This window comes from Littorina saxatilis, linkage group LG17, assembly GCF_037325665.1.
Source record: "Littorina saxatilis isolate snail1 linkage group LG17, US_GU_Lsax_2.0, whole genome shotgun sequence".
In the NCBI taxonomy this organism is placed as follows: domain Eukaryota; kingdom Metazoa; phylum Mollusca; class Gastropoda; order Littorinimorpha; family Littorinidae; genus Littorina; species Littorina saxatilis.
This window is the reverse complement of record NC_090261.1, coordinates 32,205,505-32,232,566: the sequence shown is the minus strand read 5'-3', so window position 1 is coordinate 32,232,566 and position 27,062 is coordinate 32,205,505. Positions and strand designations below refer to the sequence as shown.

The window sequence follows — 27,062 nt, the reverse complement described above, 5'->3', positions numbered from 1 at the left end:
TCGCACATCCACATTTAGTTTATTTCGCGCAAGAATATAAACATTAAAACAAGTCGCGTAAGGCGAAAATACAACATTTAGTCAAGTAGCTGTCGAACTCACAGAATGAAACTGAACGCAATGCAACGCAGCAAGACCGTATACTCGTAGCATCGTCAGTCCACCGCTCATGGTAAAGGCAGTGAAATTGACAAGAAGAGCGGGGTAGTAGTTGCGCTGAGAAGGATAGCACGCTTTTCTGTACCTCTCTTCGTTATAACTTTCTGAGCGTGTTTTCAATCCAAACATATCATATCTATATGTTTTTGGAATCAGGAACCGACAAGGAATAAGATGAAAGTGTTTTTAAATTGATTTCGAAAATTTAATTTTGATCATAATTTTTATATTTTTAATTTTCAGAGCTTGTTTTTAATCCAAATATAACATATTTATATGTTTTTGGAATCAGAAAATGATGGAGAATAAGATGAACGTAAATTTGGATCGTTTTATAAAAAAATAAAAAAATAAAAATTTTCAGATATTTAATGACCAAAGTCATTAATTAATTTTTAAGCCACCAAGCTGAAATGCAATACCGAAGTCCGGGCTTCGTCGGAGATTACTTGACCAAAATTTCAACCAATTTGGTTGAAAAATGAGAGCGTGACAGTGCCGCCTCAACTTTCACGAAAAGCCGGATATGACGTCATCAAAGACATTTATCAAAAAAATGAAAAAAAGTCTGAGGATATCATACCCAGGAACTCTCATGTCAAATTTCATAAAGATCGGTCCAGTAGTTTAGTCTGAATCGCTCTACACACACACACAGACAGACAGACAGACACACATACACCACGACCCTCGTCTCGATTCCCCCCTCTATGTTAAAACATTTAGTCAAAACTTGACTAAATGTAAAAAAAAGTTATTTTAGATAAAAGAAACATAACGGCCATTAGAGAGTATTCAACAGTGCAACTTTTCAGTGTGGACAATGTTTTATGATACTTACAAGGAGTGAGAATCAGAAATGAGTACCAGGACTCACAAGAAAGAGAAAACTGCTGCATGTTTGTTATTATTTGTTTGAGCGTAGCAATTTTAAGCTTGGCGTAACAGCGTAGCAATGTGTTCTAAATGCTGTAGTAGTTGGCATCTCTGGGTTCACCGTCTCACTGAGTGACCTCAAATGTTCGCTCTTTTTCAGTGTGTGAAATCACTTCCACGGGGCTACTTTGCAAGAACACCGTTGATGTTTCAGGCGTGTAAAACTGACAAAAATTGGGGATTCAGGGCTTTGTCTAGACTGCAAGTTACATATGCCATAACATTGCAATTATACCTCCGTAGTACACAGCTCAAATGGACATTTAATTCAGCTGTTATTTCCCTTCAAGTTTCAACTTCTCAAACATCAGACAGGTGCATGCAAGGAGAAGTGTATCCATATTCACGGGGGTTAACCCGTTCAAAGCGGAGCAAAAGCACAACGCTGCGCCTGACACGATTGAAGGCACACTTGGTCATTTTTCTCGGAAGTGTGTGCTTGACACCGGGATTTGAGGTAAATAAGCTACTGATTCAACGATGACTAAATTTGTTTCCCGATGCATATTGCCATCCCATATTGCAATCCTGCCTCCATGGTACGTAACTACGATGAACATGTCATTGCATTTACAACAGTTAGTCCAATTGCAGCTTCACAAACATTAAAACAAAAACTTGCTAGGAGAATAGAAGAGCCTTTGAGTCTCGAAAGCTGATGTGCATGCGGAGATGAAAATGAAGAAAGAAAAGTAGGAGAGAGTTGCTGCTCAGAAGAACATTGAGAAAAACTCCAATAATTCCGGAGATGATGAAAGGTAACGGACACATTAGTCGACAACGTTCTGATTTTTTTCTCTCAAATGTTTTTACTTCAGGCAATGTTACAATGGTCACTGTCATACATTGAAGCGTGACTCTTATTAATTAAAATGTTAAAAAAAAATTATACGAGCAACAAAAGCTTTTTACATGTGTTAAATTCCTCTCTTAAACAAATTAAGTATCGGTAGCGAAACTTAGTTTCAAGATTTCATAGCGGGTAAGGAGATACGGACATGTCGAGGAGAGAAGGGACTATATACAATCGCACACCACTGTGTCACAAAGATCTCAAGGTAAAAGATCGGAGAGGTTGGTTGTTGGTTTTTCATGTGACATGTCCCTTCAACCTGTTCGGCGATTCAGAACCGATTCTATTTTGTTTCATTTCTCAGTTTACCTGGTGGTCTCCGTGTTGCAAACTAAATAGATTTACAGGTCTGCGAAATGATAAGATCTTTTCACACTGGTAGATCGGAGGGGAATACTATACTTAAACAAAATTCACTACTTTCCCTGCGGGTAGGGCGATGAGGGTTGTCCGATTGGGGGCAAAATCGAAAAGATTACATAATCAAACGCACAGTACATGCAGTCCCCCGTTTCTTTCAAGCGAGAACGGCTTGCACCAAACATCTCACAAAGCAAGACAGAGAGAGTGAATACGAAACGGTTTGATGGCTAGATACGCAAGAATTCAGCACCATCAGTAGATACCAAAAAAAGTCGTTTGCACTGTTCGATAAACAGCCAATGGGCAGAAGAGCGGCGGCCATTTTTCTCGCGAAGCGAGCACCTCCAAGGCATGCTCGCCTACTCTCGCCAAATCCTAGCGTTGCTCGCAGCGAGAATTGACCAAGAAACGCTACTTCCTCGCGCCACTCGCTTCACTCGCCAATTCTCGCGTCAAAGAAACGGGGGACAGGTTTCAAGGCAGAACCTCAGCGATGGCCGGGCAAAGCCTCAGACGCAGGTTCTCTGGTAGGTGTCGGTGACGTCCTTGGAGATCCAGCTACCCGGATGTTCCGTGGCGGATCCGTCCTTGAAGTAGCAGGAAGTCCATTCCGACATATACAGGTGAACAAAAGCTTTACACTGGTTGTCGATGCACATGGCTTTGCACAAAGAGGCCTCGGCGCGACCTCCCCCACCCGCAGACATGTCGTGGTCTTCCAAGTCGAAGTTCTCGTAGCGAAGGAAGGTTTGGGTAAGCTCGGCGCAGCCTGTGGAAAATAAAAGGAATAGCTGATAATGATTGTGGTGGTGGTGGTGGTGGTGGTAGTTTCTCATTGATGTGTTTGGTAGTTTGGGTGAAGAGGTAGGGATGGGTTGTGTGTGCTTGTGGTGATTCTATATTGTCTGTCTGTGTGTCCGTCTGTCTGTATGTATGTCTGTCTATCCCTCCTTTCATGTCCGTCAGTCCGGCTTTTTGTCTGCCTGCCTATTTGTGCTTCTTTTTTTGTGTGTGTGTGTGTGTGTGTGTCAGTCCGTGTGTCTGTGTAAGTATTGTCTCTATGCATGGGTCAACGTATATTTATATGCGTCTGTCTGTCTGTCTGTCTGTCTGTCTGTCTGTCTGTCTGTCTGTCTGTCTGTCTGTCTGTCTGTCTGTCTGTCTGTCTGTCTGTCTGTCCGTCCGTCCGTCCGTCTATCCGTCTTTCTGTCTGTCTGTCTTAAATTTCAAATCAAGAAATATAACTTACTGCGCACACAGGCGTACTGGGAGTGCGAGAAGTAGTAGCCATCTTTACACAGACAGCGGCCAGAGAAACAGGCTGTCATGTTCCACTCGCAGGTCTCAGTACAGGCCGAATTCAGCCAAACGCCTGTGATAAAATGCACACATGTATCATCGTTGTCATCATCATCATCATCATCATCATCGTTGTCGTCGTCGTCATCATCAGCATCGTAGTCATCATCGTCGTCGTCATCTTCACCATCGATGTCGTCACTACCACCACCGTACATTATCATCATCGTCATCATCATCATCATCATCATCATCATCATCATCATCATCATCATCATCGTCGTCGTCGTCGTCGTCGTCGTTATCGTCGTCGTCGTCGTCGTCGTTGTCGTCGTCATCATCATCATCATCATCATCATCATCATCATCATCATCATCATCACTACCACCGCCGTTATTGTCGTTGTCATCATCATCGTCACCATCACCATCACCAACACCGGCAACACCGTACAGGTAATAGCTAGAAAGTCTGTCTTCGGTCAATGCCCTAACAACATTTCAGAAGCCCGACTGATAAGTGGTCAAGCATGGCGATCGATCGATTTGCAGTTGATGACACAGGTCGTGGCTTTAACAATTTTAATGGCTGAGCTGTCAGTAAATTAGGATTACCCACTTAACAAAAGAGCAGCGAGAACGGCGTGAATAAAGCAGTTCGACCGACAGCATACAACAATTTATCTTCCGACCACTAGTTTGCCTTTGGAGTTCTAGGGAGAGAAAAAATAAAATGCAAAAGATTGGTTTGTTTCGGTTAAATAGATAAATAAATAATTTTAAAAAAAGTGTTAGCCAAAATTCAGAGTCAATAGTCTAGTAATTGCAAAAAGATTAAACTGTTTAACATACCATTCTCACAATTAACTCCAGCGTAGCCGTTTGTACAGTCGCACGTGTAGGCGTTGACCTGGTCGACACAGCTCCCTCCGTTCTGACAGGGGCTGGAGGCACACTCGTCTATATCTGAATTGATAAGAATGACTTTAATTTAAATAATTGATGAATAGATAAAACAAGTCGCGTAAGGCGAAAATACAATATTTAGTCAAGTAGCTGCCATTTTTCAGCAAGACCGTATACTCGTAGCATCGTCAGTCCACCGCTCATGGCAAAGGCAGTGAAATTGACAAGAAGAGCGGGGTAGTAGTTGCGCTAAGAAGGATAGCACGCTTTTCTGTACCTCTCTTTGTTTTAACTTTCTGAGCGTGTTTTTAATCCAAACATATCATATCTATATGTTTTTGGAATCACGAACCGACAAGGAATAAGATGAAAGTGTTTTTAAATTGATTTGGACAATTTAATTTTGATAATAATTTTTATATATTTAATTTTCAGAGCTTGTTTTTAATCCGAATATAACATATTTATATGTTTTTGGAATCAGCAAATGATGGAGAATAAGATAAACGTAAATTTGGATCGTTTTATAAATTTTTATTTTTTTTTACAATTTTCAGATTTTTAATGACCAAAGTCATTAATTAATTTTTAAGCCACCAAGCTGAAATGCAATACCGAACCCCGGGCTTCGTCGAAGATTACTTGACCAAAATTTCAACCAATTTCGTTGAAAAATGAGGGCGTGACAGTGCCGCCTCAACTTTCACGAAAAGCCGGATATGACGTCATCAAAGATATTTATCAAAAAAATGAAAAAAACGTATGGGGATTTCATACCCAGGAACTCTCATGTCAAATTTCATAAAGATCGGTCCAGTAGTTTAGTCTGAATCGCTCTACACACACAGACACACAGACACACAGACACACACACACACACACGCACATACACCACGACCCTCGTTTCGATTCCCCCTCGATGTTAAAATATTTAGTCAAAACTTGACTAAATATAATGAAAAGACGTGTTATAACTTACAACGATAAACAAGTTACGCATAGGTGTATCATGTTACATACACATAATTACATCGAATTATTCAAAGGCAGATTAAATTTCAGAACAAAGGTTGCACTAGTAATACAGAGGTAGCTTAATTCATACAGAGGGAGATCGAGTTATATAACAGAGGTAGCTTAAGTTATACAGAGGTAGATAACCATACAAATATTCAAAGGGAGATCAAGTTATACAAAAGGGGTAGCTTAAGTTGGGGTGGGACAAATATGGAGTAATCAGTTGGTCACACACCCTTTTTTACATTTAGTCAAGTTTTGACTAAATATTTTAACATCGAGGGGGAATCGAAACGAGGGTCGTGGTGTATGTGCGTGTGTCTGTGTGTCTGTGTGTCTGTGTGTCTGTGTGTGTGTGTAGAGCGATTCAGACTAAACTACTGGACCGATCTTTATGAAATTTGACATGAGAGTTCCTGGGTATGAAATCCCCATACGTTTTTTTCATTTTTTTGATAAATGTCTTTGATGACGTCATATCCGGCTTTTCGTGAAAGTTGAGGCGGCACTGTCACGCCCTCATTTTTCAACCAAATTAGTTGAAATTTTGGTCAAGTAATGTTCGACGAAGCCCGGACTTCGGTATTGCATTTCAGCTTGGTGGCCTAAAAATTAATTAATGACTTTGGTCATTAAAAATCTGAAAATTGTTAAAAAAAATAAAAATGTATAAAACGATCCAAATTTACGTTTATCTTATTCTCCATCATTTGCTGATTCCAAAAACATATAAATATGTTATATTCGGATTAAAAACAAGCTCTGAAAATTAAATATATAAAAATTATTATCAAAATTAAATTGTCCAAATCAATTTAAAAACACTTTCATCTTATTCCTTGTCGGTTCGTGATTCCAAAAACATATAGATATGATATGTTTGGATTAAAAACACGCTCAGAAAGTTAAAACAAAGAGAGGTACAGAAAAGCGTGCTATCCTTCTTAGCGCAACTACTACCCCGCTCTTCTTGTCAATTTCACTGCCTTTGCCATGAGCGGTGGACTGACGATGCTACGAGTATACGGTCTTGCTGAAAAATGGCAGCTACTTGACTAAATATTGTATTTTCGCCTTACGCGACTTGTTTACATTTAGTCAAGTTTTGACTAAATGTTTTAACATAGAGGGGGAATCGAGACGAGGGTCGTGGTGTATGTGTGTGTGTGTGTGTGTCTGTCTGTCTGTGTGTGTGTGTAGAGCGATTCAGACTAAACTACTGGACCGATCTTTATGAAATTTGACATGAGAGTTCCTGGGTATGATATCCCCGGACGTTTTTTTCTTTTTTTCGATAAATGTCTTTGATGACGTCATATCCGGCTTTTTGTAAAAGTTGAGGCGGCACTGTCACACCCTCATTTTTCAATCAAATTGATTGAAATTTTGGCCAAGCAATCTTCGACGAAGGCCGGACTTCGGTATTGCATTTCAGTTTGGTGGCTTAAAAATTAATTAATGACTTTGGTCATTAAAAATCTGAAAATTGTAAAAAAAAAAATAATTTATAAAACGATCCAAATTTACGTTCATCTTATTCTTCATCATTTTCTGATTCCAAAAACATATAAATATGTTATATTCGGATTAAAAACAAGCTCTGAAAATTAAAAATATAAAAATTATGATCAAAATTAAATTTCCGAAATCGTGTTAAAAACTATTTCATCTTATTCCTTGTCGGTTCCTGATTCCAAAAACATATAGATATGATATGTTTGGATTAAAAACACGCTCAGAAAGTTAAAACGAAGAGAGGTACAGTAAAGCGTGCTATGAAGCACAGCGCAACCGCTACCGCGCCAAACAGGCTCGTCACTTTCACTGCCTTTTGCACTAGCGGCGGACTACGTTCAGTTTCATTCTGTGAGTTCCACAGCTTGACTAATATAGGTCTATGACTAAATGTAGTTATTTCGCCTTACGCGACTTGTTCTTTTGTGGTTTTGATAGTGTATAAATTGAAGTTACCTATGTTCAAATTTGGTAATGGTTTGACCCAGGGTTATAGTATTATAACGTGTTTACCATTAAATTCATGATAGTTTTTTTGTGGTAAAATAGCTTCTAAAATCTTGGATTTTATTCCACATGTATTTTGTGAAATACCATATTATGCTATATATTGATACGTTCTATCCATCTGCCTACACCGAAAAATGTATTCTTTTTCATACGCAAGGCCTAAAATGTCAATGACGTTTAACATTAAAAAAAAAATCATAGTGTCTCAGAGAAAATCTTATTTGACCACCCCAAGACAACAAAGATTGTTAAAACATTAACCAGGTGACCTCCTCTTTTCTTTCTACGGATGTCTACATATTGCTCAAAGGAACCTCACACACACACACACACACACACACACACACACACACACACACGCACAGACACACACACACACACACACACACACACTAACTTACACACACACACACACACATACACACACATGGAAGAAAAAGGCATTCACCATATTCACAAAGTGCTCCTGTGTAGCCTGCAAGACAGTCGCACGTGAAACCGTCGACCCAGTCTGTGCAATCCCCTCCGTTCTGACAGGGACCACAGGCACAGTCGTCAATATCTGAGTATACACACAGAAAAGGCAAAGTTACGAAAACGATTCATGGACACACAGAAGTCGTGGGTTACTTTTGATCCTTTTTGGTGGGGTTGTTTTTTTCAACATGCTGCAGGGTTTTTCAGAGAAATGGCACAATTTGTTGAGGAAACTGTTGTTAAATTTTTATCATTTTGTTATTATTTTATCTTTTGTGCATACTGTATTATTGTCTGATAGGAATTGCGTCTTCATAAATGTTTCAACGAATGTCACATCAGTGAACAGCAAAAAAGCTGTCAAAGAATCAAGAAAGAAAGAAACTAGTTTGAATGCGCACCAATTACATGAAAAGCAAAAAAGAAGAAAAAAGGGATTTAAAAACAAACAAAAACAGAAACAACAGAACACACAGAGAAGCTAAAAAAGGAAGAAAACACACACAAAGCACAACAAACAAATAAATAAAAGATAATCCCCCAGGTTACCAGTTTCGCAGTGATCTCCAGTAAAACCAGCTGGACAGTCGCACGTGTAGGCGTTGACCTGGTCGACACAGCTCCCTCCGGTCTGACAGGGGCTGGAGGCACACTCATCTATATCTGAATTGATAAGAATGACTTTAATTAAAAGAATTGATACAATAAAATGAAAAGACGTGTGATAACTTACAACGTTAAAAAAGTTACGCATATGTGCATCATGTTACACACAAATAAATACATCAAGTTATCCAGAGGCAGATCAAGTTGTAGAACAGAGGTAGCACTAGTTATACAGAGGTAGCTCCAGTCATACAAAGGGAGATCGAGTTATATAACAGAGGTAGTTCAAGTTATAAGAGGGAGATCGAGTTATATAACAGAGGTAGCCCTAGTTATGCAGAGGTAACTCAAGTCATGCAGAGGGAGATCGAGTTATATAACAGAGGTAGCTTAAAATAAAAAAACAAGAAAGGTAAGTTGTTGGAACGTTCTTATTGACAGAAATACGTTACAATCACGTATTTTTATTTATTTTCATTATTTTATTTATGTGATTGTAATGTATTTTTGTCAATAACAACGTTCCAACAACTTATCTTTCTTGGTTTTTTTTAATTCTGAATTAGCTTAAAGCCATATGTACTCGATGACTATACACGCTAATTGCTTTACCAACAGCTGGAGACAGACTAAATTAAGTTCCCTGCAAAATATTGTGGTCTAGGACCCCTTAAATGTTGAGATATTTGAATTTTCATTTTGATCTGGATCGTCCTATTTATAGATTTGGCAACACATGTAACGTTGATGCAAGGGAGAGAACACCGCGGCTTTGTTGACATCCTCACTTTTTCAGAGGCTAGAACAAGCTGTAATGCATGTATTATGGTCCGCGCATGGTGACGTATCGTCATTATATGGTCTTATGGTGCGTTTGACATCGATTGTGGGCAAACTACACTTTGTAAACACGGGAGTGCGTTAGTATGCCTTTAAGTTATACAGAGGTAGATCACGTTGCAAATATTCAAAAGGAGATCAAGTTATACAAAAGGGGTAGCTTAAGTTGGGGTGGGGCAAATGTGGAGTAATCACTTGGTCACATCCTATTTTCTTTTGTGGTTTTCATAGTATATAAATTGAAGTTACCTATGTTCAAATTAAGTAATAATTTGACCCAGGGTCATTGTATTATAACGTGTATACCATTAAATTTATGATAGTTTTTGTGTGTAAAATAGCTTCTAAAACCCTGGATAATATTCCACATACATTTTGTGAAGTACCATATTATAATATATATTGATACGTTCTATCCATTTGTCTACACCGGAAAATGTATTCTTTTTCATACGCAAGGCCTAAAATGTCAATGACGTTAACATTCAAAAAATCATAGTGTCTTAGAGAAAATCCTATTTGACCACCCCCAGATAACAAAAATGTTAAAAACATTAACCAGGTGACCTCCTCTTTTCTTTCTACGGATGTCTATATATTGCTTAAAGGAACCTATGCACAAACTCTTAAACGGATCTGACCTGGGATTTAGATAATGCACTAGTAACCCCGGCCTTAAATGTGAATGCGCTCTGGTAAAAATTACACACACACACACACACACACACAAGCACAAACACACACACACACACACACACACACACACACTGCACACACACACACACACACACTCACAAAAACAAACACACTCACACACACACTCACACACACACACACACACACACACACACACACGCGCGCGCGCGCGCGCGCGCGCAGGAGACAAAAGCAATCACCATTTTCACAAAGTGCTCCTGTGTAGCCTGCCTGACAATCGCACGTGAAACCGTCTACCCAGTCTGTGCAGTTACCTCCATTCTGACATGGACCACAGGCACATTCGTCTATATCTGAGTACATACAAAGAAAAGGCAAAGTTACGAAAACGCTTCATGTACATACTTTTGATCCTATTTTTAATCTTTTAAACATACTACAGAGCCTTTTCCGAAAAAATGCGTTGGCACAATTGTTTGAATGGATAATGCACATTTTGTTAAAAAAAAAATTGTTATAATTTTATCTTTTGTGCATACTGTAGTTTGTCTGATAGAATTGCATCTGCATAAATATTTCAAAGAATGTCACATCAATGAACAGCAAATATGCTGTCAAAGAATCAAGAATGAATGCACACCAATTACATAAAAAGCAAAAAGGAGAAAAAAAAGGATTTTAGAACAGAAAACCGAAAGACAGAAAAAATCAGAACTCACAGGGAAGCCTAAAAAGGAAGAAAAAAACCATCAGATAAGATAAGAGAGAAAACTTTAATGTCCATTTTCATTTTACACAAACATGGAAATTTTCTTTTGGCACCACATCGCATTTCTAATAACACAAAGACACAATAAAAACAAGTCGCGTAAGGCGAAAATACAATATTTAGTCAAGTAGCTGTCGAACTCACAGAATGAAACTGAACGCAATGCAACGCAGCAAGACCGTATACTCGTAGTCCACCGCTCACGGCATAGGCAGTGAAATTGACAAGAAGAGCGGGGTAGTAGTTGCGCTAAGAAGGATAGCACGCTTTTCTGTACCTCTCTTTGTTTTAACTTTCTGAGCGTGTTTTTAATCCAAACATATCATATCTATATGTTTTTGGAATCAGGAACCGACAAGGAATAAGATGAAAGTGTTTTTAAATTGATTTGGACAATTTAATTTTGATAATAATTTTTATATATTTAATTTTCAGAGCTTGTTTTTAATCCGAATATAACATATTCATATGTTTTTGGAATCAGCAAATGATGGAGAATAAGATAAACGTAAATTTGGATCGTTTTATAAATTTTTAATTTTTTTTTACAATTTTCTGATTTTTAATGACCAAAGTCATTAATTAATTTTTAAGCCACCAAGCTGAAATGCAATACCGAAGTCCGGGCTTCGTCGAAGATTACTTGACCAAAATTTCAACCAATTTGGTTGAAAAATGAGGGCGTGACAGTGCCGCCTCAACTTTCACGAAAAGCCGGATATGACGTCATCAAAGACATTTATCAAAAAAATGAAAAAAACGTTCGGGGATTTCATACCCAGAAACTCTCATGTAAAATTTCATAAAGATCGGTCCAGTAGTTTAGTCTAAATCGCTCTACACACACACACACACAGACACACAGACACACGCACATACACCACGACCCTCGTTTCGATTCCCCCTCGATGTTAAAACATTTAGTCAAAACTTGACTAAATATAAAAAAGCTTACTCGAAAAATGTATACACTACTAAGATGAAGCACGACAAACAAATAAGACCGGCACGGTTGGCCTAGTGGTAAGGCGTCCGCCCCGTGATCGGGAGGTCGTGGGTTCGAACCCCGGCCGGGTCACACCTAAGACTTTAAAATTGGCAATCTAGTGGCTGCTCCGCCTGGCGTCTGGCATTATGGGGTTAGTGCTAGGACTGGTTGGTCCGGTGTCAGAATAATGTGACTGGGTGAGACATGAAGTCTGTGCTGCGACTTCTATCTTGTGTGTGGCGCACGTTAAAATGTCAAAGCAGCACCGCCCTGATATGGCTCTTCGTGGTCGGCTGGGCGTTAAGCAAACAAACAAACAAACAAACAAATAAATAAACGAGTATCCCACAGTTTACCATTTTCGCAGTGATCTCCAGTAAAGCCAGCAGGACAGTGGCACGTGTAGACGTTGACCTGGTCCGCACAGCTCCCTCCGTTCTGACAGGGGCTGGAGGCACACTCGTCTATATCTGTGTAATAACATTCAAAACCAAATTCCGAGAAGATCTTCTCTATCCGGCTTTGTGTAACTGCAAGCATCGAACCCTCTCGTATAAAAATATAGAAAAAGAAGAAACGCAATGTTTCAGTTGTACATGTATACACAAACAAAAAATAAAGTTAGGTCGATTGAATAAATAAGGATTCCATAATTCCAAAATAAATCACTGGTACTAACCATAAACATTTGTAAAAAGCAATGTAGGGGAAAAGCAACGGGTTACATCAATTTTTGATAATATTTAAAATTATATTTCCGCATGCCTTGAGTAAATTAACATAGATCATACATGTAGTGAAGAACGGCCTATGAGGCTCAGACGAAGCTGTGGATCGGTTCTATTTCTGTGGATTTCAGGGATAGGCTTACAAACTGTTCCAGGGGAAAGCTTGCGGTCGTCTTATACGTAAATGGACATGAACAGCTCACAGTGTCTTAGCCACTTGCCCGCCTTTCTCCGGTAACCCTGCTTTTACGCTAAATGAGGCAGAGTTTGTTGACAACGACGCAATCCATTATGAACGTGCATACATTACATGTACTTTGCACGCGCGTTTGTGCGTTTGCGCGCGCGTGTTTGTGCCTGCCAGTGTGTGGATGGAGGTGGGGTCGAAGTGCGTGTGTGTGTGTGTGTGTGTGTGTGTGTGTGTGTACATGTGTTGGTTGGCGCTGTTAATGTGTGTGGATGTGTCCTTTACCAGTTTGACAGTTATCCCCCGTGTAGCCCGCAAGACAGTGACACGTGTAGGTGCTGACCAAATCCTCACAGCTCCCTCCGTTCTGACAGGGACCGGAGTCACACACTTTTATTTCTGTGGACATCGCGTGCACAATAGAGACACTATTATTTGGTTTAGTCAGCTGACGTAGGCTCTCAGAGTGATTACGATCTAAACAAAACAAACATTTTCGCACAGCCTCATCAACTACTTTACTCCCTGCATATACATTTTTCACTGACAGACTGGGCATTTGAAAAGAAAAAAATAATTAAGGACATCACCCCCACCCCCTCCCCAAACGGAGTGTGACTGCATAAAAAACAAGTCGCGTAAGGCGAAATTACTACATTTAGTCAAGCTGTGGTACTCACAGAATGAAACTGAACGCACTGCATTTTTTCACAATGACCGTAGTCCGCCGCTCGTGCAAAAGGCAGTGAAATTGACGAGCCTGTTTAGCGCGGTAGTGGTTGCGCTGTGCTGCATGCACGCTTTTCTGTACCTCTCTTCGTTTTAACTTTCTGAGCGTGTTTTTAATCCAAACATATCATATCTATATGTTTTTGGAATCAGGAACCGACAAGGAATAAGATGAAATTGTTTTTAAATCGATTTTGGAAATTTTATTTCAATTATAATTTTTATATGTTTAATTTTCGGAGCTTTTTTTAATATAACATATTTATATGTTTTTGGAATCAGAAAATGATGGAGAAAAAAAAGATGAACGTAATTTTGGATCGTTTTATAAAAGAATAGTTTTAATAACAATTTTCAGATTTTTAATGACCAAAGTCATTAATTAATTTTTAAGCCTCCACGCTGAAATGCAATACCAAAGTCCGGCCTTCGTCGAAGATTGCTTGGCCAAAATTTCAATCAATTTTATTGAAAAATGAGGGTGTGCCAGTGCTGCCTCAACTTTTACAAAAAGCCGGATATGACGTCATCAAAGACATTTATCCAAAAAATGAGAAAAAAAATCTGGGGATATCATACCCAGGAACTCTCATGTAAAATTTCATAAAGATCGGTCCAGTAGTTAACTCTGAATCGCTCTACACACACACACACACACACACACACACACACACACACACACACACACACACACACACACACACACACACACACACACGTACACACACACACACACACACATACCCCACGACCCTCGTCTCGATTCCCCCTGTATGTTAAAACATTTAGTCAAAACTTGACTAAATGGAAAAATGACCGGGGTAGGGGCATATACGTTAAAATTTTTTTATAAAAAAGCCCACTCTTGCAAAATAAAACAACGAGTGAACGTGGAGCTGCAGCCAACACCGAACGTAGAGGAAGAGAAAGAATACGCAGGGGCGGACGAGGGGGGGTTTCTGGGGTTTCCGGAACCCCCCCCCCCCCCCCAGCCCAATAATTTTTTTTTTAAATTGTGTTTTTTTGGGGTATTAATCAGTGATAAAATCTGCTGCCTGAAACTGGTAATGATCATCCTCAGAATGCACCAGATTGCACTATTTTGCATCCTTTTTTTCACAAATTTCCGGGGGGGCATGCCCCCGGACCCCCCTAACAAGCTAGGCGCCTTACGCCGTCGGCTCGGCGCTTCGCGCCTTCACACCCATATCTTCACAATATACTTTTGGAAACCCCCCCCCCCCCCCCCCCATAAAATGAACTCATCCGCCCCTGATACGAATTCCAATTTAGAATTAAGCTCAGTTTGAAAACGGACAGTTTAATCAGTTCGTAACGAGACTTCTTGCATATTAGTCTTCAGCTGCCTTATGGGAAAAAAAACACAAATTTAACCTTGAAATGTTCCCGAATTAATTTGATTAATTTAATTTAGGAAAAAGAGGAATTCATATTACAGAAGGAAGAAAAAGGAAACATAGAACAGGGTTTCTCTGGATTTTTGCAATTTATATAAATCATGTTTTATTATTAATAATATTACAATTGTAGTATTAAAGGCACATCCCGTGAAAACAGTTCGACTCACTGTCTCAGACATGGCCAGACGTTTACATAGGATAAGAACATCTTTCCAATTGGTCACATACCAAACATCAACACCTGACTGCTTCCCAAGACCGGCACAGTTGGCCTAGTGGTAAGGCGTCCGCCCCGTGATCGGGAGGTCGTGGGTTAAGACTTTAAAATTGGCAATCTAGTGGCTGCTCCGCCTGGCGTCTGGCATTATGGGGTTAGTGCTAGGACTGGTTGGTCCGGTGTCAGAATAATGTGACTGGGTGAGACATGAAGTCTGTGCTGCGACTTCTGTCTTGTGTGTGGCGCACGTTATATGTCAAAGCAGCACCGCCCTGATATGGTTCTTCGTGGTCGGCTATGCGTTAAGCAAACAAACAAACAAACTGCTTCCCATGGTGAGTAGCTTTTTTTTTATAAATTAATTTCTTTAAAAAAAAAAACCTACTGGTTGCAATTACAAAATTATTTCATCAAAAAAAAGTCCCACTGTGCACAAGGCGCACTCAGGCTGCTGATTTTTGGTATGTGACCAACTGTAGAGGAATGGTCTTACCAATGTTAGAGCCTGCCATGCGTTGCTCAGAATCACAGTGGCCCGCTCAGAGCAAAGTCGCTCTGGATTGGTCTATGCAACGGGCTTTTTACGAGGCAAATCGCTTCAAGATGGCGACGAAGAAGGCACGAATGCTGAGAGATATGCAAACAAGTTGCACTTCTTAAACTAGCAGACGATTCGGTCAGTGAAATCGTCAGACAGAACGTAGTTATGATGGGAAATTTAGCTGGGGTAGTCCCTGAACGTGACCTTGAAAAACGGTGGATCCCTCGGGTCACGTCGAAAACCACGCCGAGAAGACCGCGACACGCTACACGGCATCGCAGTGTAAACACCGCCGCCATCTTGGAAAACGAAGCGCGCGGTGGGCGAGCATATCCCAAAGCCGCTCGCTGAGTGCTTCGCGAGCGCTTTCCTGCACTGCCCCAAGAAACGACTTTCTGTCATGCGCACTGCGGGCGACCCGAGGCAGACCGCTCTGGGCAACTCGTCTAGTCAATCTCAGACGGTGAGCCGAACTGTTTTTTTCGAGAAGGAGTGGGACTTAAATGATATTACCTCTGGGCATATATCTACAGAAGGCGCTGGGTCCGTCCCCAGCCACGGGGTATACGGGTATGCATACTTCTGTGTCGCTGCAAGGCCTTGGTAGACACCCATGACTCAGTGGCTGTAAATCAGAAATAATAAAAACCTTCATCATTGTCTGTTATATTAAGAGTGAGCGGTTTTAGTCCAAGACTGAATGATAAATACAATTGTCATGACCTAATTTAGAATTAACTTGTGAACTAAATTATAGAATAGGCCTACCTTTCTTCCGCGTGACGAGTCTTGTCGAGATCACCCTGAATAACTTAATATCTATTATAAAAACAGAAATGCCAAGTTTAGCAGTTGCACGACCAAATTAAACAAGCATTTAAATATAAAGTAAGCAACAGGAATAAGAGCAGTTACGTGACTTACTTATTGGCGATGCTTAATGTCTGGACTGAATATGAATTGCATAAATTTACGTATGGTATACCAATAAAAAACAAAGCTTGGTATTTTCCACAATGATTTTTCTAATTATGATTCTATTCATACCAGGCCATCTCCAGAAGCGATGCCATCCATCCATCCCTCATCCACAGTTCTGTCCCCTTGTCCGGTGTTCACGTGCAGAACGCAGTTGTCTCCCGTTGCCGCAGAATTGTCTTTTTTGTTGTAAAACGAATATCGAGCACACGGTTTGGTGTACCAGCAAAGCCTTTGACACTGGTAGTGGTTCTTCAGACTGTATGTCGCCCAAATGTTGGATTCTTCCAGTGGGTTGAATGTTAAGCAAATCGTAGACAAGGAAAGGATAAGAAGAATGCCAGAAAGAGGATTTCTGATTGGTATGTTAACCAGGGAAATCATCGTAGACCTTCTCCGTGCAGCTTGTTTCTTTAACTAAGGGTATTTTTGCTATGCAGCGTCCCTGTATCTGCGTTCTGCATATATCGTAAAGAACACGAAAAGGCAGATTTCCGAACAGAGTTTGATCGGGCTGCAAAGAAATCTGCCGGTTCAGATCACTCAATACAAAATGATCTTCGCCGCTGAATGGCCTTTAGTCAGTGATGTATTTAGTCTTGAGTCGAGCGTTTGAAAATGCCTGAGCCTGAAGGCGAATGTAACTTACACCTCTTGGTATCAGTCTGCCTTAGAGATGAGGACGACTGTTGGCCAGATGGCCAGAATAGCGCGCTGCATTTTCCTGCATAGAACTAAGGCGCATCTGCCGCGACGGTGCCTGAGCTAAACATTGGCGGGCACTGCTCCCAGCCCAGCACACGGCACTGGAAACATTCCCCGTCCCTTCACCTCTCTCGCCTCCATCCGCCCTACCCTTGGTCTCATGCCTGTATTGGACATTTGGTGATCGAACGAAAGTCAAGATTTATCCCGAGATTTGTTTTTATAGTGCACTCCGTGGCAGTGGCAAAGAGGAGGCAAGTGCAGTTTGAAGGAGTCATTGTCCGCAGCACGAACAGTGCCGACGAATAGAAAGTTTTCAACAACCCTGCTACGACTGCTGCCTTTTTTTTCGGGGGGGGGGGGTGGGGGGTGCGTGTGTGTTTGTCTCACAGTGTGTACGTGTGTGCGTTCAATTCGTGTGTGTGTGAGTGTGTGTGTGTGCGTGTGAGTGTGTGTGTGTGTGTGTGAGTGTGTGTGTGTGCGTGCGTTCGAGTTCGTGTGTGTGTGTGTGTGTGTGTGTGTGTGTGTGTGTGTGTCTGTATGCATGTGTCTCTGTTTTTGTGTTATGTTTTTACATTTAGTCAAGTTATGACTAAATGTTTTAACATCGAGGGGGGAATCGAGACGAGGGTCGTGGTGTATGTGTGAGTGTGTGTGTGTGTGTGTGTGTGTGTGTGTGTGTGTGTGTGTGTGTGTGTGTGTGTGTGTGTGTGTGTGTGCGTGCCGCGTGCGTGTAGACAGGACGTTAGTGAACTTGCAACTGCCCTCACTACATTGCAGCAATCCACAGAGAAAACAGTTATCCAATGGATACCATCACACTGCAACATACAAGGGAATGAGGAAGCTGACAGGCTGGCGAAAGAAGGAGGGAAGCTACCACAAGAGAACCAGCAAGTTACATTTGGTGAGGCAAAAACCATTGTAAAAGAGAAGCAACGGAAAAGGTGGCTGCAACAACACCCTCACTACAACCCTAGAGACAGTTACTATCAACTCTCCAGAAAAGACCAGGTCATCATTGTGCGCCTGAGAACCGGCCACTGCAGACTCAGGCACCACATGTTCTCAAAATTCCACATTGGGGACACGCCTGTATGCCACTGTGGCATCGCAGACATGACAGTGGAACACCTCCTCCAACACTGTCCAATCCACCAGAAACTACGAGCAGAAACATGGTCTGCTGACACACCAGTTCAGGAGAAGATCTTTGGCACCCTGCAGAGTCTTCGCTGTACTGCAGACTTCATCAGAAGTTCCGGAGTCCCTGTCTGAGCGATCGAGAAGAAGAAGAAGAAGACCAAACTACTGGACCGATCTTTATGAAATTTGACATGAAAGTTCCTGGGTATGATATCCCCGAACGTTTTTTTCTTTTTTTGGATAAATGTCTTTGATGACGTCATATCCGGCTTTTCGTGAAAGTTGAGGCGGCACTGTCACGCCCTCATTTTTCAACCAAATTGGTTGAAATTTTGGTCAAGTAATGTTCGACGAAGCCCGGACTTCGGTATTGCATTTCAGCGTGGTGGCTTAAAAATTAATTAATGACTTTGGTCATTAAAAATCTGAAAATTGTAAAAAAAATATTTTTTGTATAAAACGATCCAAATTTACGTTCATCTTATTCTCCATCATTTGCTGATTCCAAAAACATATAAATATGTTATATTTGGATTAAAAACAAGCTCTGAAAATTAAATATATAAAAATTATTATCAAAATTAAATTTTCGAAATCAATTTAAAAACACTTTCATCTTATTCCTTGTCGGTTCCTGATTCCAAAAACATATAGATATGATATGTTTGGATTAAAAACACGCTCAGAAAGTTAAAACGAAGAGAGGTACAGAAAAGCGTGCTATCCTTCTCAGCGCAACGAATACCCCGCTCTTCTTGTCAATTTCACTGCCTTTGCCGTGAGCGGTGGACTGACGATGCTACGAGTATACGGTCTTGCTGCGTTGCATTGCGTTCAGTTTGATTCTGTGAGTTCGACAGCTACTTGACTAATTGTTGTATTTTCGCCTTACGCGACTTGTTATTTATTAATGGGGTAAAAAAAACCACACACTAAAGGTGGACAGGAATATTTAAACGAATAGACCATGCCTTTTAATCGTTTGATCTTATGCCATACAGAATAGAGGGTAAGGGGTGAGATACCTGATGTAAAGGAACAGATCTTCCCGAGTAAACGATTCGGCTCACCACCTTAGATCCCCCCAGACTTCAGTTTTCATGGGATAAGACTTTCTTTCTTTATTTGGTGTTTAACGTCGTTTTCAACCACGAAGGTTATATCGCGACGGGATGGGATAAGACCATCCTTCCAGTATAAAGTAAGTGTACAGAGTGGGACTTTTGTGAAGAACCAATTTCTTAACTGACACAAGTATCAATCTGCGAAATTAATTTATAAAAAAACAAATATCCACCTTTGCACAGGAAGCTGTCCGGTTGATGATTCGTGGTATTTGTCGAGGGGGGCGATGCTTTACCACGTGCACCGGGAATGTGCTTTTCGGACGTAACGTGCATGGGAATGGGGAAATTCTCGTAGCGTGCACCGTGCACAGAGGTCCGGCGTGCACCGTGCATGGAGCTTTTTCGTAACGTGCACCGTGGATCACCGTGCATGGCACTTTTGGACTCAACGTGCACGTGCACAGACACCCCCCCCCCCCCCCCCCCCCCCATGGTGACCCTCTTTGTCCAATAGACGAATTCCAGAAATAACCGTCTGTGTCGGGTTTGTATGGGTTGTAAAAGAGTGAATACCCTTTCTTTAGTGAGGAAAGCTTTCTGCACGTGATCCTTTTCCGCGGGTTTTAGACACAACCCTCGCTAGTGACTAGTCAAAATGTAACGTGGGAAAGTTTGACTCATTAAAAGCGGCAAGAGTATTCAAACTTTCACGACCCAAACAAACCCGACAGAGTTATTTCCAAACATTGTCGGGGCCGGGGGCGGGGCGGGGTGGCGGAGGGGGGGGGGGGGGGTATCCCTTGTTAAACCCTGAGCAGATCTGAGATGGTCTTCTTCTTCTTGTCGATCTGAGATGGTGAGCCGGAAGGAATGTGCCTTTAAACAGGCTCTTGTTATTTTGGACGAGTTCAGTGAGTGTATCATGTGCTTTGATCGTATGATATGTCATAACGAATTAAATCGATAGGGGGATGAAAGACCAATTTCTTTTTTCAAGAACAGTTTTCCTGCTTGGAGAGTTTGTTAACATGGGTTTATTTCTCATCAAATACATGATTTCTTGAGCACCGCTGAAGTTTTGATATGGCTGGACTTACTTTCCCAGTTTTCCTTTGAAAATGAAAGGGAGAATGGACGTCTCAATAAAAGACTACTTTCGAGGACACGCGTAATCTTTCGACAAGTAGAACGTCAAGTTTTCCTGAAAGGTTATGGCAGTTCTTCTTCTTCTTCAGCGTTCCAGAATTGTCTGGTTACGTGTGAGCTCGTTTGCCCATTTGGGTTCCCCACACTATACTCTGAGAGCATAGTCAGCTTCACTCCGCTTTCGTTGAGTAGGCATGCTGGGTATTTTCGTGTTTCCATAACCCACCGAACTCTGACATGGATTACAGGATCTTTTCCGTTCGCATTTGGTCTTGTGCTTGCGTGTACACACGAAGGGGGTTAAGTCACTAGCAGGTCTGCACATAAGTTGACCTGGGAGATCGAAAAAATCTCCACTCTTAACCCACCAGGCGGCAGCGACCGGGATTCGGACTCACGACCTCCCGTCTTACCACCACGCCACTGCGCCTGTCGTTATGGCAGTTGAAATTAACATTGAAACTTAAGAATGAAAACAACGCCTCTCATTCAAGATAACGACCCATCTGATCTAATCGTGTCAAAGTTGACAACGCTGTTTTAAGTTAGGTATCTGCCTTAAAATCATGTGACAATTCTTTTATACCCATCTTGTACGATGAAAAAATTCAGTTCCTGACTAAAGAATTAGATTTGAAAATTCTGTAGCATTGTGGAACCTTCCTGTTTTCATGGCAACCCACTATATAACCCCATTCCACCGCCCTCCTCCGACGAATTTTGACATGCCAGCCAGAAAAAAAAGCAATTTTGTCGTCCTAGTCTGAGTATTTGTCAGTGTATTATACCACGTGCCCCGGGTATTGATTTTACATTTCTTCCGTTGTTATTTTCAGTGTGTGTGTGTGTGTGTGTGTGTGTGTGGTTTTTTTTGCTTAGGGGGGGGAGGGGGAGGGGGAAGGGAGAGGTTGTTATAGCAAGCTGCTGCTATCAGTGTTTGAGCGACTGGTATGTTGAACACGAACACGTTTTCTTTACGTATTGTTTAACCAAATAAAAGAAAAGTCCGCAATCATAGTGGGATCGCTGTTCTACCAGAAATCGAGAACTGCTCCTTTTATGATTTCGCACGCCTCTGAAGCATTTGTGCACGCGGTGAACTTTTCCACCATCATGAAATCCATATCTATCTTTGTCTTCTTTGCTTTGTTTGTAAATGGTTGTGAATGTTTGAATGTCAATGGAATTATTCTTTTTGATAAATTACTTTGTAATGAGCACACACACACAAAATGCGAAGCAAGTGTCAGACTGAAGTGTGGTCATTGTTATCTTGACCGTTTCAAATGGGTACAAGTAAAACAGTTGAACTAACAGTGATCTGACTTTAGTCTGACACTTGCGTCGCCAACGACAGTTCATGCCTCTTTTTACATTTAGTTAATTTTGACTTAAATTTTCAGATTGACTGTGAACCATGACGAGGTGATGGTATATATATACAAGTTACAGCTCCGTCCATCCATGGTATCGCCTGTTATTACCAATTCAGTGCCCCATATGGCTTTTTCACCAATCAGGACGGATTCTAGGTGACCTGTTAAATGTTATAACGTTCAGGCAGGGACCCTTTTTGCATATCGAGCTAAAAATTGACAAAACAAAGTAAAAATGTAAATCAACAATATCAGCGTGATTTATTCTACAGAATGACACTTCAAATGCTGTCAGATAATACTCTCTTTATCTGAAAAAATACCGATAAGCGAGTTTTGTCGGTGGGTGCTTTACGGAACAGCAAGGTACCGCCCATCCTCCGAGTGTGAAATGCCGACCCGCTCACTTGAAATCTAAATTACCTAAGTTCGGAAAATCAAGTGAAATTGCGTCACTCGCGTTATGTCAAATGTATCTTTACGTCATTTCCCATCCGTCTTGAGTCGGTTCTAAATCTGTCGCTCGCTATTCAACAAGAAAAAGCGAAGCAACCGAAACGCATGTTGAACATGGTTTATCTTGTGAGATTGTTGTGTGTCAAACGCATTTGATCTGTGAATATTCATCACGTCAGGAGTATTACTCTGATTGGCTGACACAGGTCACGAGAATTCTTTGACTGACAGGCATAATCAGGTAGGAGCGCTCCAGTTCCCATTGCGGCTGTTCTGTCTAATTCGCGGGGTCGCTTCGAAATTTGTTTTCGTCGAATTAAACGGTAATAAAACCGTTATTTCTAATATGCGGACTGTTTGCAAATGACCATATGGCGATAACTTCTTCTTGAGGAGCCAAATTCACTATTATAAACAAAGTGGTCTGTTACTCTTATCGGGGCCTGGAATCTTTTCGCGGCATGCGTCTTGGACAACCCGATAGCGGCAAGCCCCCACCCCCCCACCGACCGTCGGCGCGCTGCGTTTATGTTACACTAGGCCTTGGCAGAAACAAGATGGGTTAAAATCTAACAGGCCCCTGATCTTAAGACTTTTTTTTAATTGAAATAAAATCGAATTCATTAATATTATGTTGTCTGTGCGCTCGTCTTTACTCATACACTCACAGGTTTCGTACCAGTGTAACATCCCCCCCCCCCCCCAGCTTAAAACTCTTTGTTTGGCGACTTACTACTGCAGAACTTAAAACTGTTAACCCTCTAGAACCTGCTCATGCTAGCAGCGTTTCTAAACTTGTTTTTTGTGATGTTTGGTAATTCATTATCTCCAGGCAAATATATGCACTTTTATACAGCCGCGAAGTGTGTTACGAAGTGGTGTGTGTTGCGTGTGCCTATGCACACTAGCTTGGCTGAGGAGGGTGGAAAGCCATGTATGAAGTTGGCGGCAACGAGTGAATTTGTTTGCCTCAAAGCGAATGTCCGATACCGGTCGTTGTCGTAAAGAAATAGTCTAAGTAAATTTGCAAAAAATACACTATCCTCGTTTTCTAAGCCATTTTTCTCAAAGGTTTGGTAAACCGAGGCTTTTTTGTTTTCAAACGCTAATGATTCTGTCAGAAACATCGAACACGCTTTTAATGTTGCAACAACAACATCATAATCCAAACGCAGGTAAAATACTCTCTAACTATACTGAATTTGTGTTTGTAGTGCTGTAGTACAAGTTCCTTCAGTTTTACACTACATTTTTAGCTTGAAGGGATTGTAGTATGTTATATTTTGCAATATGAATAATTGTACATATCAATATAATGAAAAAACAAGCAAATCGAGTCCAAACTTTTAGGTTTCCAACCTGGCAACTGAATAACAAGATGGCGTACATTTTGTCGTCTGCTTCCCCCTACCCTTCATAAATGTAGAAAAAGTCCCCGAGTTTCCCCCTTCTTCTTGCCTTGGCTGCAATGTTTACGCGGCTGGGATTTATCACCGCGCGGCTCGCTGACAAGATAAAATAAACAAGCTCCCCCACTGGAATTGGGAACTAGTGGCCATATGCAACAGTCATGTCTCACAAACGATATCAGCATTCGCCTAAAAGGCTCATGCTTGATATCTTTTTTCTCGACATGCCTTGTTATCATTTGCTAACAGTCAGCATATTAGAAATAACTCATAATATTTTGTCGAGACTGGGTCAATGAATATGATGACGTCACTCGAGGCTCTGCAACATTTTTGCCCATTTTGCGTAATCGGCAAAACGCTGCCCATTACGTGAAATCGGCAGCGTTTTGCCGAAAATGCGGAAAGGCTTCTAAAATTTGCCCATTTCGCAAAAGCGATACATATATATATATATGTGTGTGTGTGTGTGTGTGTGTGTGTGTGTGTGTGTAGAATAATTCCAGTAAACTACCGGACCGATTTTTCATGAAACTTTACATGCGATTTCTTCCAGATAATGTCCCCAAATGTGTTTCATTTTTGCGACAAAGGACTTTGATGACATCACGTCCGGTTTTCCGGGATAGTTGAGGCCGCACTGTGGTGACCTCATTTTTCTATCATTTAATTGTAAATGTTGGTCATGCAATCTTTGACCGAGTCCGGACTATGGGATTGCATTTCAGCCCTAGACATGAAAATAAGTTAATAAGATTGTTTACTAAAATTCTCGAAATTCTAATCAAAACAGATTAAAAAATGATTGCACTATATATTTTCTAAGATTCCATGAATCCAAAAATACATAAATATTTTATGTTTACTCTGAAAATGTGCTCTAAATTAGATATAATTGGTGTATGCAAATTAGGCCCTATGTTTTCATGTCTCGCTGAGACCAGCCTTGGTCGTCGAGTTTTGGCTAGCCAAGCCTTACTTGTCTTTAAAATGGCAGATTTCAGGTTTTTAGCAAATTTACACCAGTGGTCATACTCAAATAAAACTTTGGCAGTACTTGTATCAATCATTTGTCTGTATGCAAGTAAAGTCATAAATTGTTGTGATGTACTTCCAACAACCCTATCACTGCTTTTAAAACTCAGGGCAAGCAACAGTGCTTAGAATAAGTACAACGTGCCAAAAAAAACAAGTAGACAAACACAAAAATAAACAAACTGGTTTTCTTTTTAAATCTACTTCACACACACACACACACACACACACACACACACACACACACACACACACACGCTTAAGATCTTTTTTTTAAACTTCTATATTCTTTATTTCTTAATTGTTTTTGTTTCATTTAAAGTCCAAACTCAGTTGTGTAAAAGTTATAACTATTTTTTTCTCCAAAACAATTGTACAAACAGATGACCAAACTAAAAAAAACACAATCGTGTTCAAAGAAACTGGTACATGTAGTTCTTTTACGTATATAATGCAGCCAATTTCAGTTAGACCTGATCATTTGACATTGGAATGAATGAACCTCAATAAAGGTATTACCTTCTATCTTTGATATAATTTTATAGACAACATGATAATTTTCTTACAAATGAGAGCATTTTGCTGTGGAGTATTTTTTTAACTGAAAACACACACTTATTTGTTGTATGAAGTCTTATATCGCGCGCGTATCTCCAGACTCGGACTCAAGGCGCAGGGATCTATTTATGCCGTTTGAGATGGATTTTTTTTACACAATACATCACGCATTCACATCGACCAGCAGATCGCAGCCATTTCGGCGCATATCCTACTTTTCACGGCCTATTATTCCAAGTCACACGGGTATTTTGGTGGACATTTTTTTATCTATGCCTATACAATTTTGCCAGGAAAGACCCTTTTGTCAATCGTGGGATCTTTAACGTGCACACCCCAATGTAGTGTACACGAAGGGACCTCGGTTTTTCGTCTCATCCGAAAGACTAGCACTTAAACCCACCACCTAGGTTAGGAAAGGGGGGAGAAAATTGCTAACGCCCTGACCCAGGGTCGAACTCGCAACCTCTCGCTTCCGAGCGCAAGTGCGTTACCACTCGGCCACCCAGTCCTTTGGGCGGGGATGTAGCTCAGTCGGTAGCGCGCTGGATTTGTATCCAGTTGGCCGCTGTCAGCGTGAGTTCGTCCCCACGTTCGGCGAGAGATTTATTTCTCAGGGTCAACTTTGTGTGCAGACTCTCCTCGGTGTCCGAACACCCCCGTGTGTACACGCAAGCACAAGACCAAGTGCGCACGAAAAAGATCCTGTAATCCATGTCGGAGTTTGGTGGGTTATAGAAACACGAAAATACCCAGCATGCTTCCTCCGAAAACGGCGTATGGCTGCCTAAATGGCGGGGTAAAAAACGGTCATACACTTAAACTTCCACTCGTGCAAAAAAACACGAGTGTACGAGGGAGTTTCAGCCTATGAACGCAGAAGAAGAAGAAGAAGAAAACACACACACACACACACATACATACACACATACATACACACACACACACACTCTCTCTCATTCTCATATGTTAACTATAAAAAAAATAGTCCAAATGCAAGCATGCCTAGCTATATTCAAATTCACTATACTGTATCTGGACATGCATGCAAATCACTCAATTTAACCAACCTTCCAAAGAACAACAGAGGCAAACTGCAGAATTCATGGGTCTGTTTTCTTTAAATCAACATCCACTCTGTATCATTCATGTGAGAAGGAGTCTCTCCCTGTTTGCAAATACATCCCATCGCTTCAGTTCGCATTAAGGCATTTGTCTTTGCAGCACCATCTGCTCAACCCACGGAGCAATTGTTCTTGACACACCATGATTATTTTCACCATCAAACAGTCTAGGATGGCACTGTCTTCAGTCTTGCTTATGGCTGTCTTCATCATCATCAATGACTGACTCTGAGACTGCACTTTCTGCAAGATGCTGCTTGAGTGGAGAGCCATCATATTCCGGCCATGTTTGCATGGTCTGAAAAAATGATTAAATGAACAAATGACAAAATGAAAGACCAAAA

At 41.0% G+C, this 27,062-nt stretch overlaps 3 protein-coding genes across 8 annotated transcripts in view; 1 reads left to right on the top strand and 2 right to left on the bottom strand.

The window, feature by feature from the left end:
* Positions 1–2,663: 2,663 nt before the first annotated feature.
* On the bottom strand, positions 2,664–16,626 carry LOC138952899 (fibropellin-3-like). Its single transcript, XM_070324648.1, has 9 exons — positions 16,232–16,626; positions 13,096–13,209; positions 12,252–12,365; positions 10,378–10,491; positions 8,585–8,698; positions 8,007–8,120; positions 4,463–4,576; positions 3,561–3,683; positions 2,664–3,080 (listed from the first exon to the last, which is right to left on the bottom strand). The coding sequence occupies exons 1-9, from the start codon at positions 16,374–16,376 to the stop codon at positions 2,821–2,823; spliced, it is 1,212 nt and encodes a 403-aa protein (XP_070180749.1). The 5' UTR covers positions 16,377–16,626; the 3' UTR covers positions 2,664–2,820.
* Positions 16,627–17,249: 623 nt separating this feature from the next.
* On the top strand, positions 17,250–18,679 carry LOC138953257 (uncharacterized). Its single transcript, XM_070325057.1, has 2 exons — positions 17,250–17,276; positions 18,182–18,679. The coding sequence occupies exons 1-2, from the start codon at positions 17,250–17,252 to the stop codon at positions 18,677–18,679; spliced, it is 525 nt and encodes a 174-aa protein (XP_070181158.1).
* An 8,010-nt stretch (positions 18,680–26,689) lies between these two features.
* Positions 26,690–27,062, bottom strand: part of LOC138953839 (dimethyladenosine transferase 2, mitochondrial-like) — a 10,513-nt gene continuing 10,140 nt past the window's right edge. For all 6 annotated transcript variants that reach the window (XM_070325796.1, XM_070325799.1, XM_070325793.1 and 3 more), the window contains one exon: positions 26,690–27,016. In XM_070325796.1, the coding sequence (XP_070181897.1) occupies positions 26,903–27,016 (114 nt within the window). In that variant the 3' untranslated portion in view covers positions 26,690–26,902. The remainder of the gene's footprint in view (positions 27,017–27,062) is intronic.

Excerpts from the sequence above, each read along its gene's own strand:
- LOC138952899 (XM_070324648.1), bottom strand. The coding sequence starts at position 16,376 with ATGATGAAGGTTTTTATTATTTCTGATTTACAGCCACTGAGTCATGGG. Across the intron at positions 12,366-13,095 it reads GGGGGATAACTGTCAAACTG|ATATAGACGAGTGTGCCTCC; the intron begins GTAAAGGACACA and ends GTTATTACACAG. Across the intron at positions 3,684-4,462 it reads TGGAGTTAATTGTGAGAATG|GCGTTTGGCTGAATTCGGCC; the intron begins GTATGTTAAACA and ends ATTTTATCACAG.
- LOC138953257 (XM_070325057.1), top strand. The coding sequence starts at position 17,250 with ATGATCTTCGCCGCTGAATGGCCTTTA. Across the intron at positions 17,277-18,181 it reads TCGCCGCTGAATGGCCTTTA|CAATCCACAGAGAAAACAGT; the intron begins GTCAGTGATGTA and ends ACTACATTGCAG.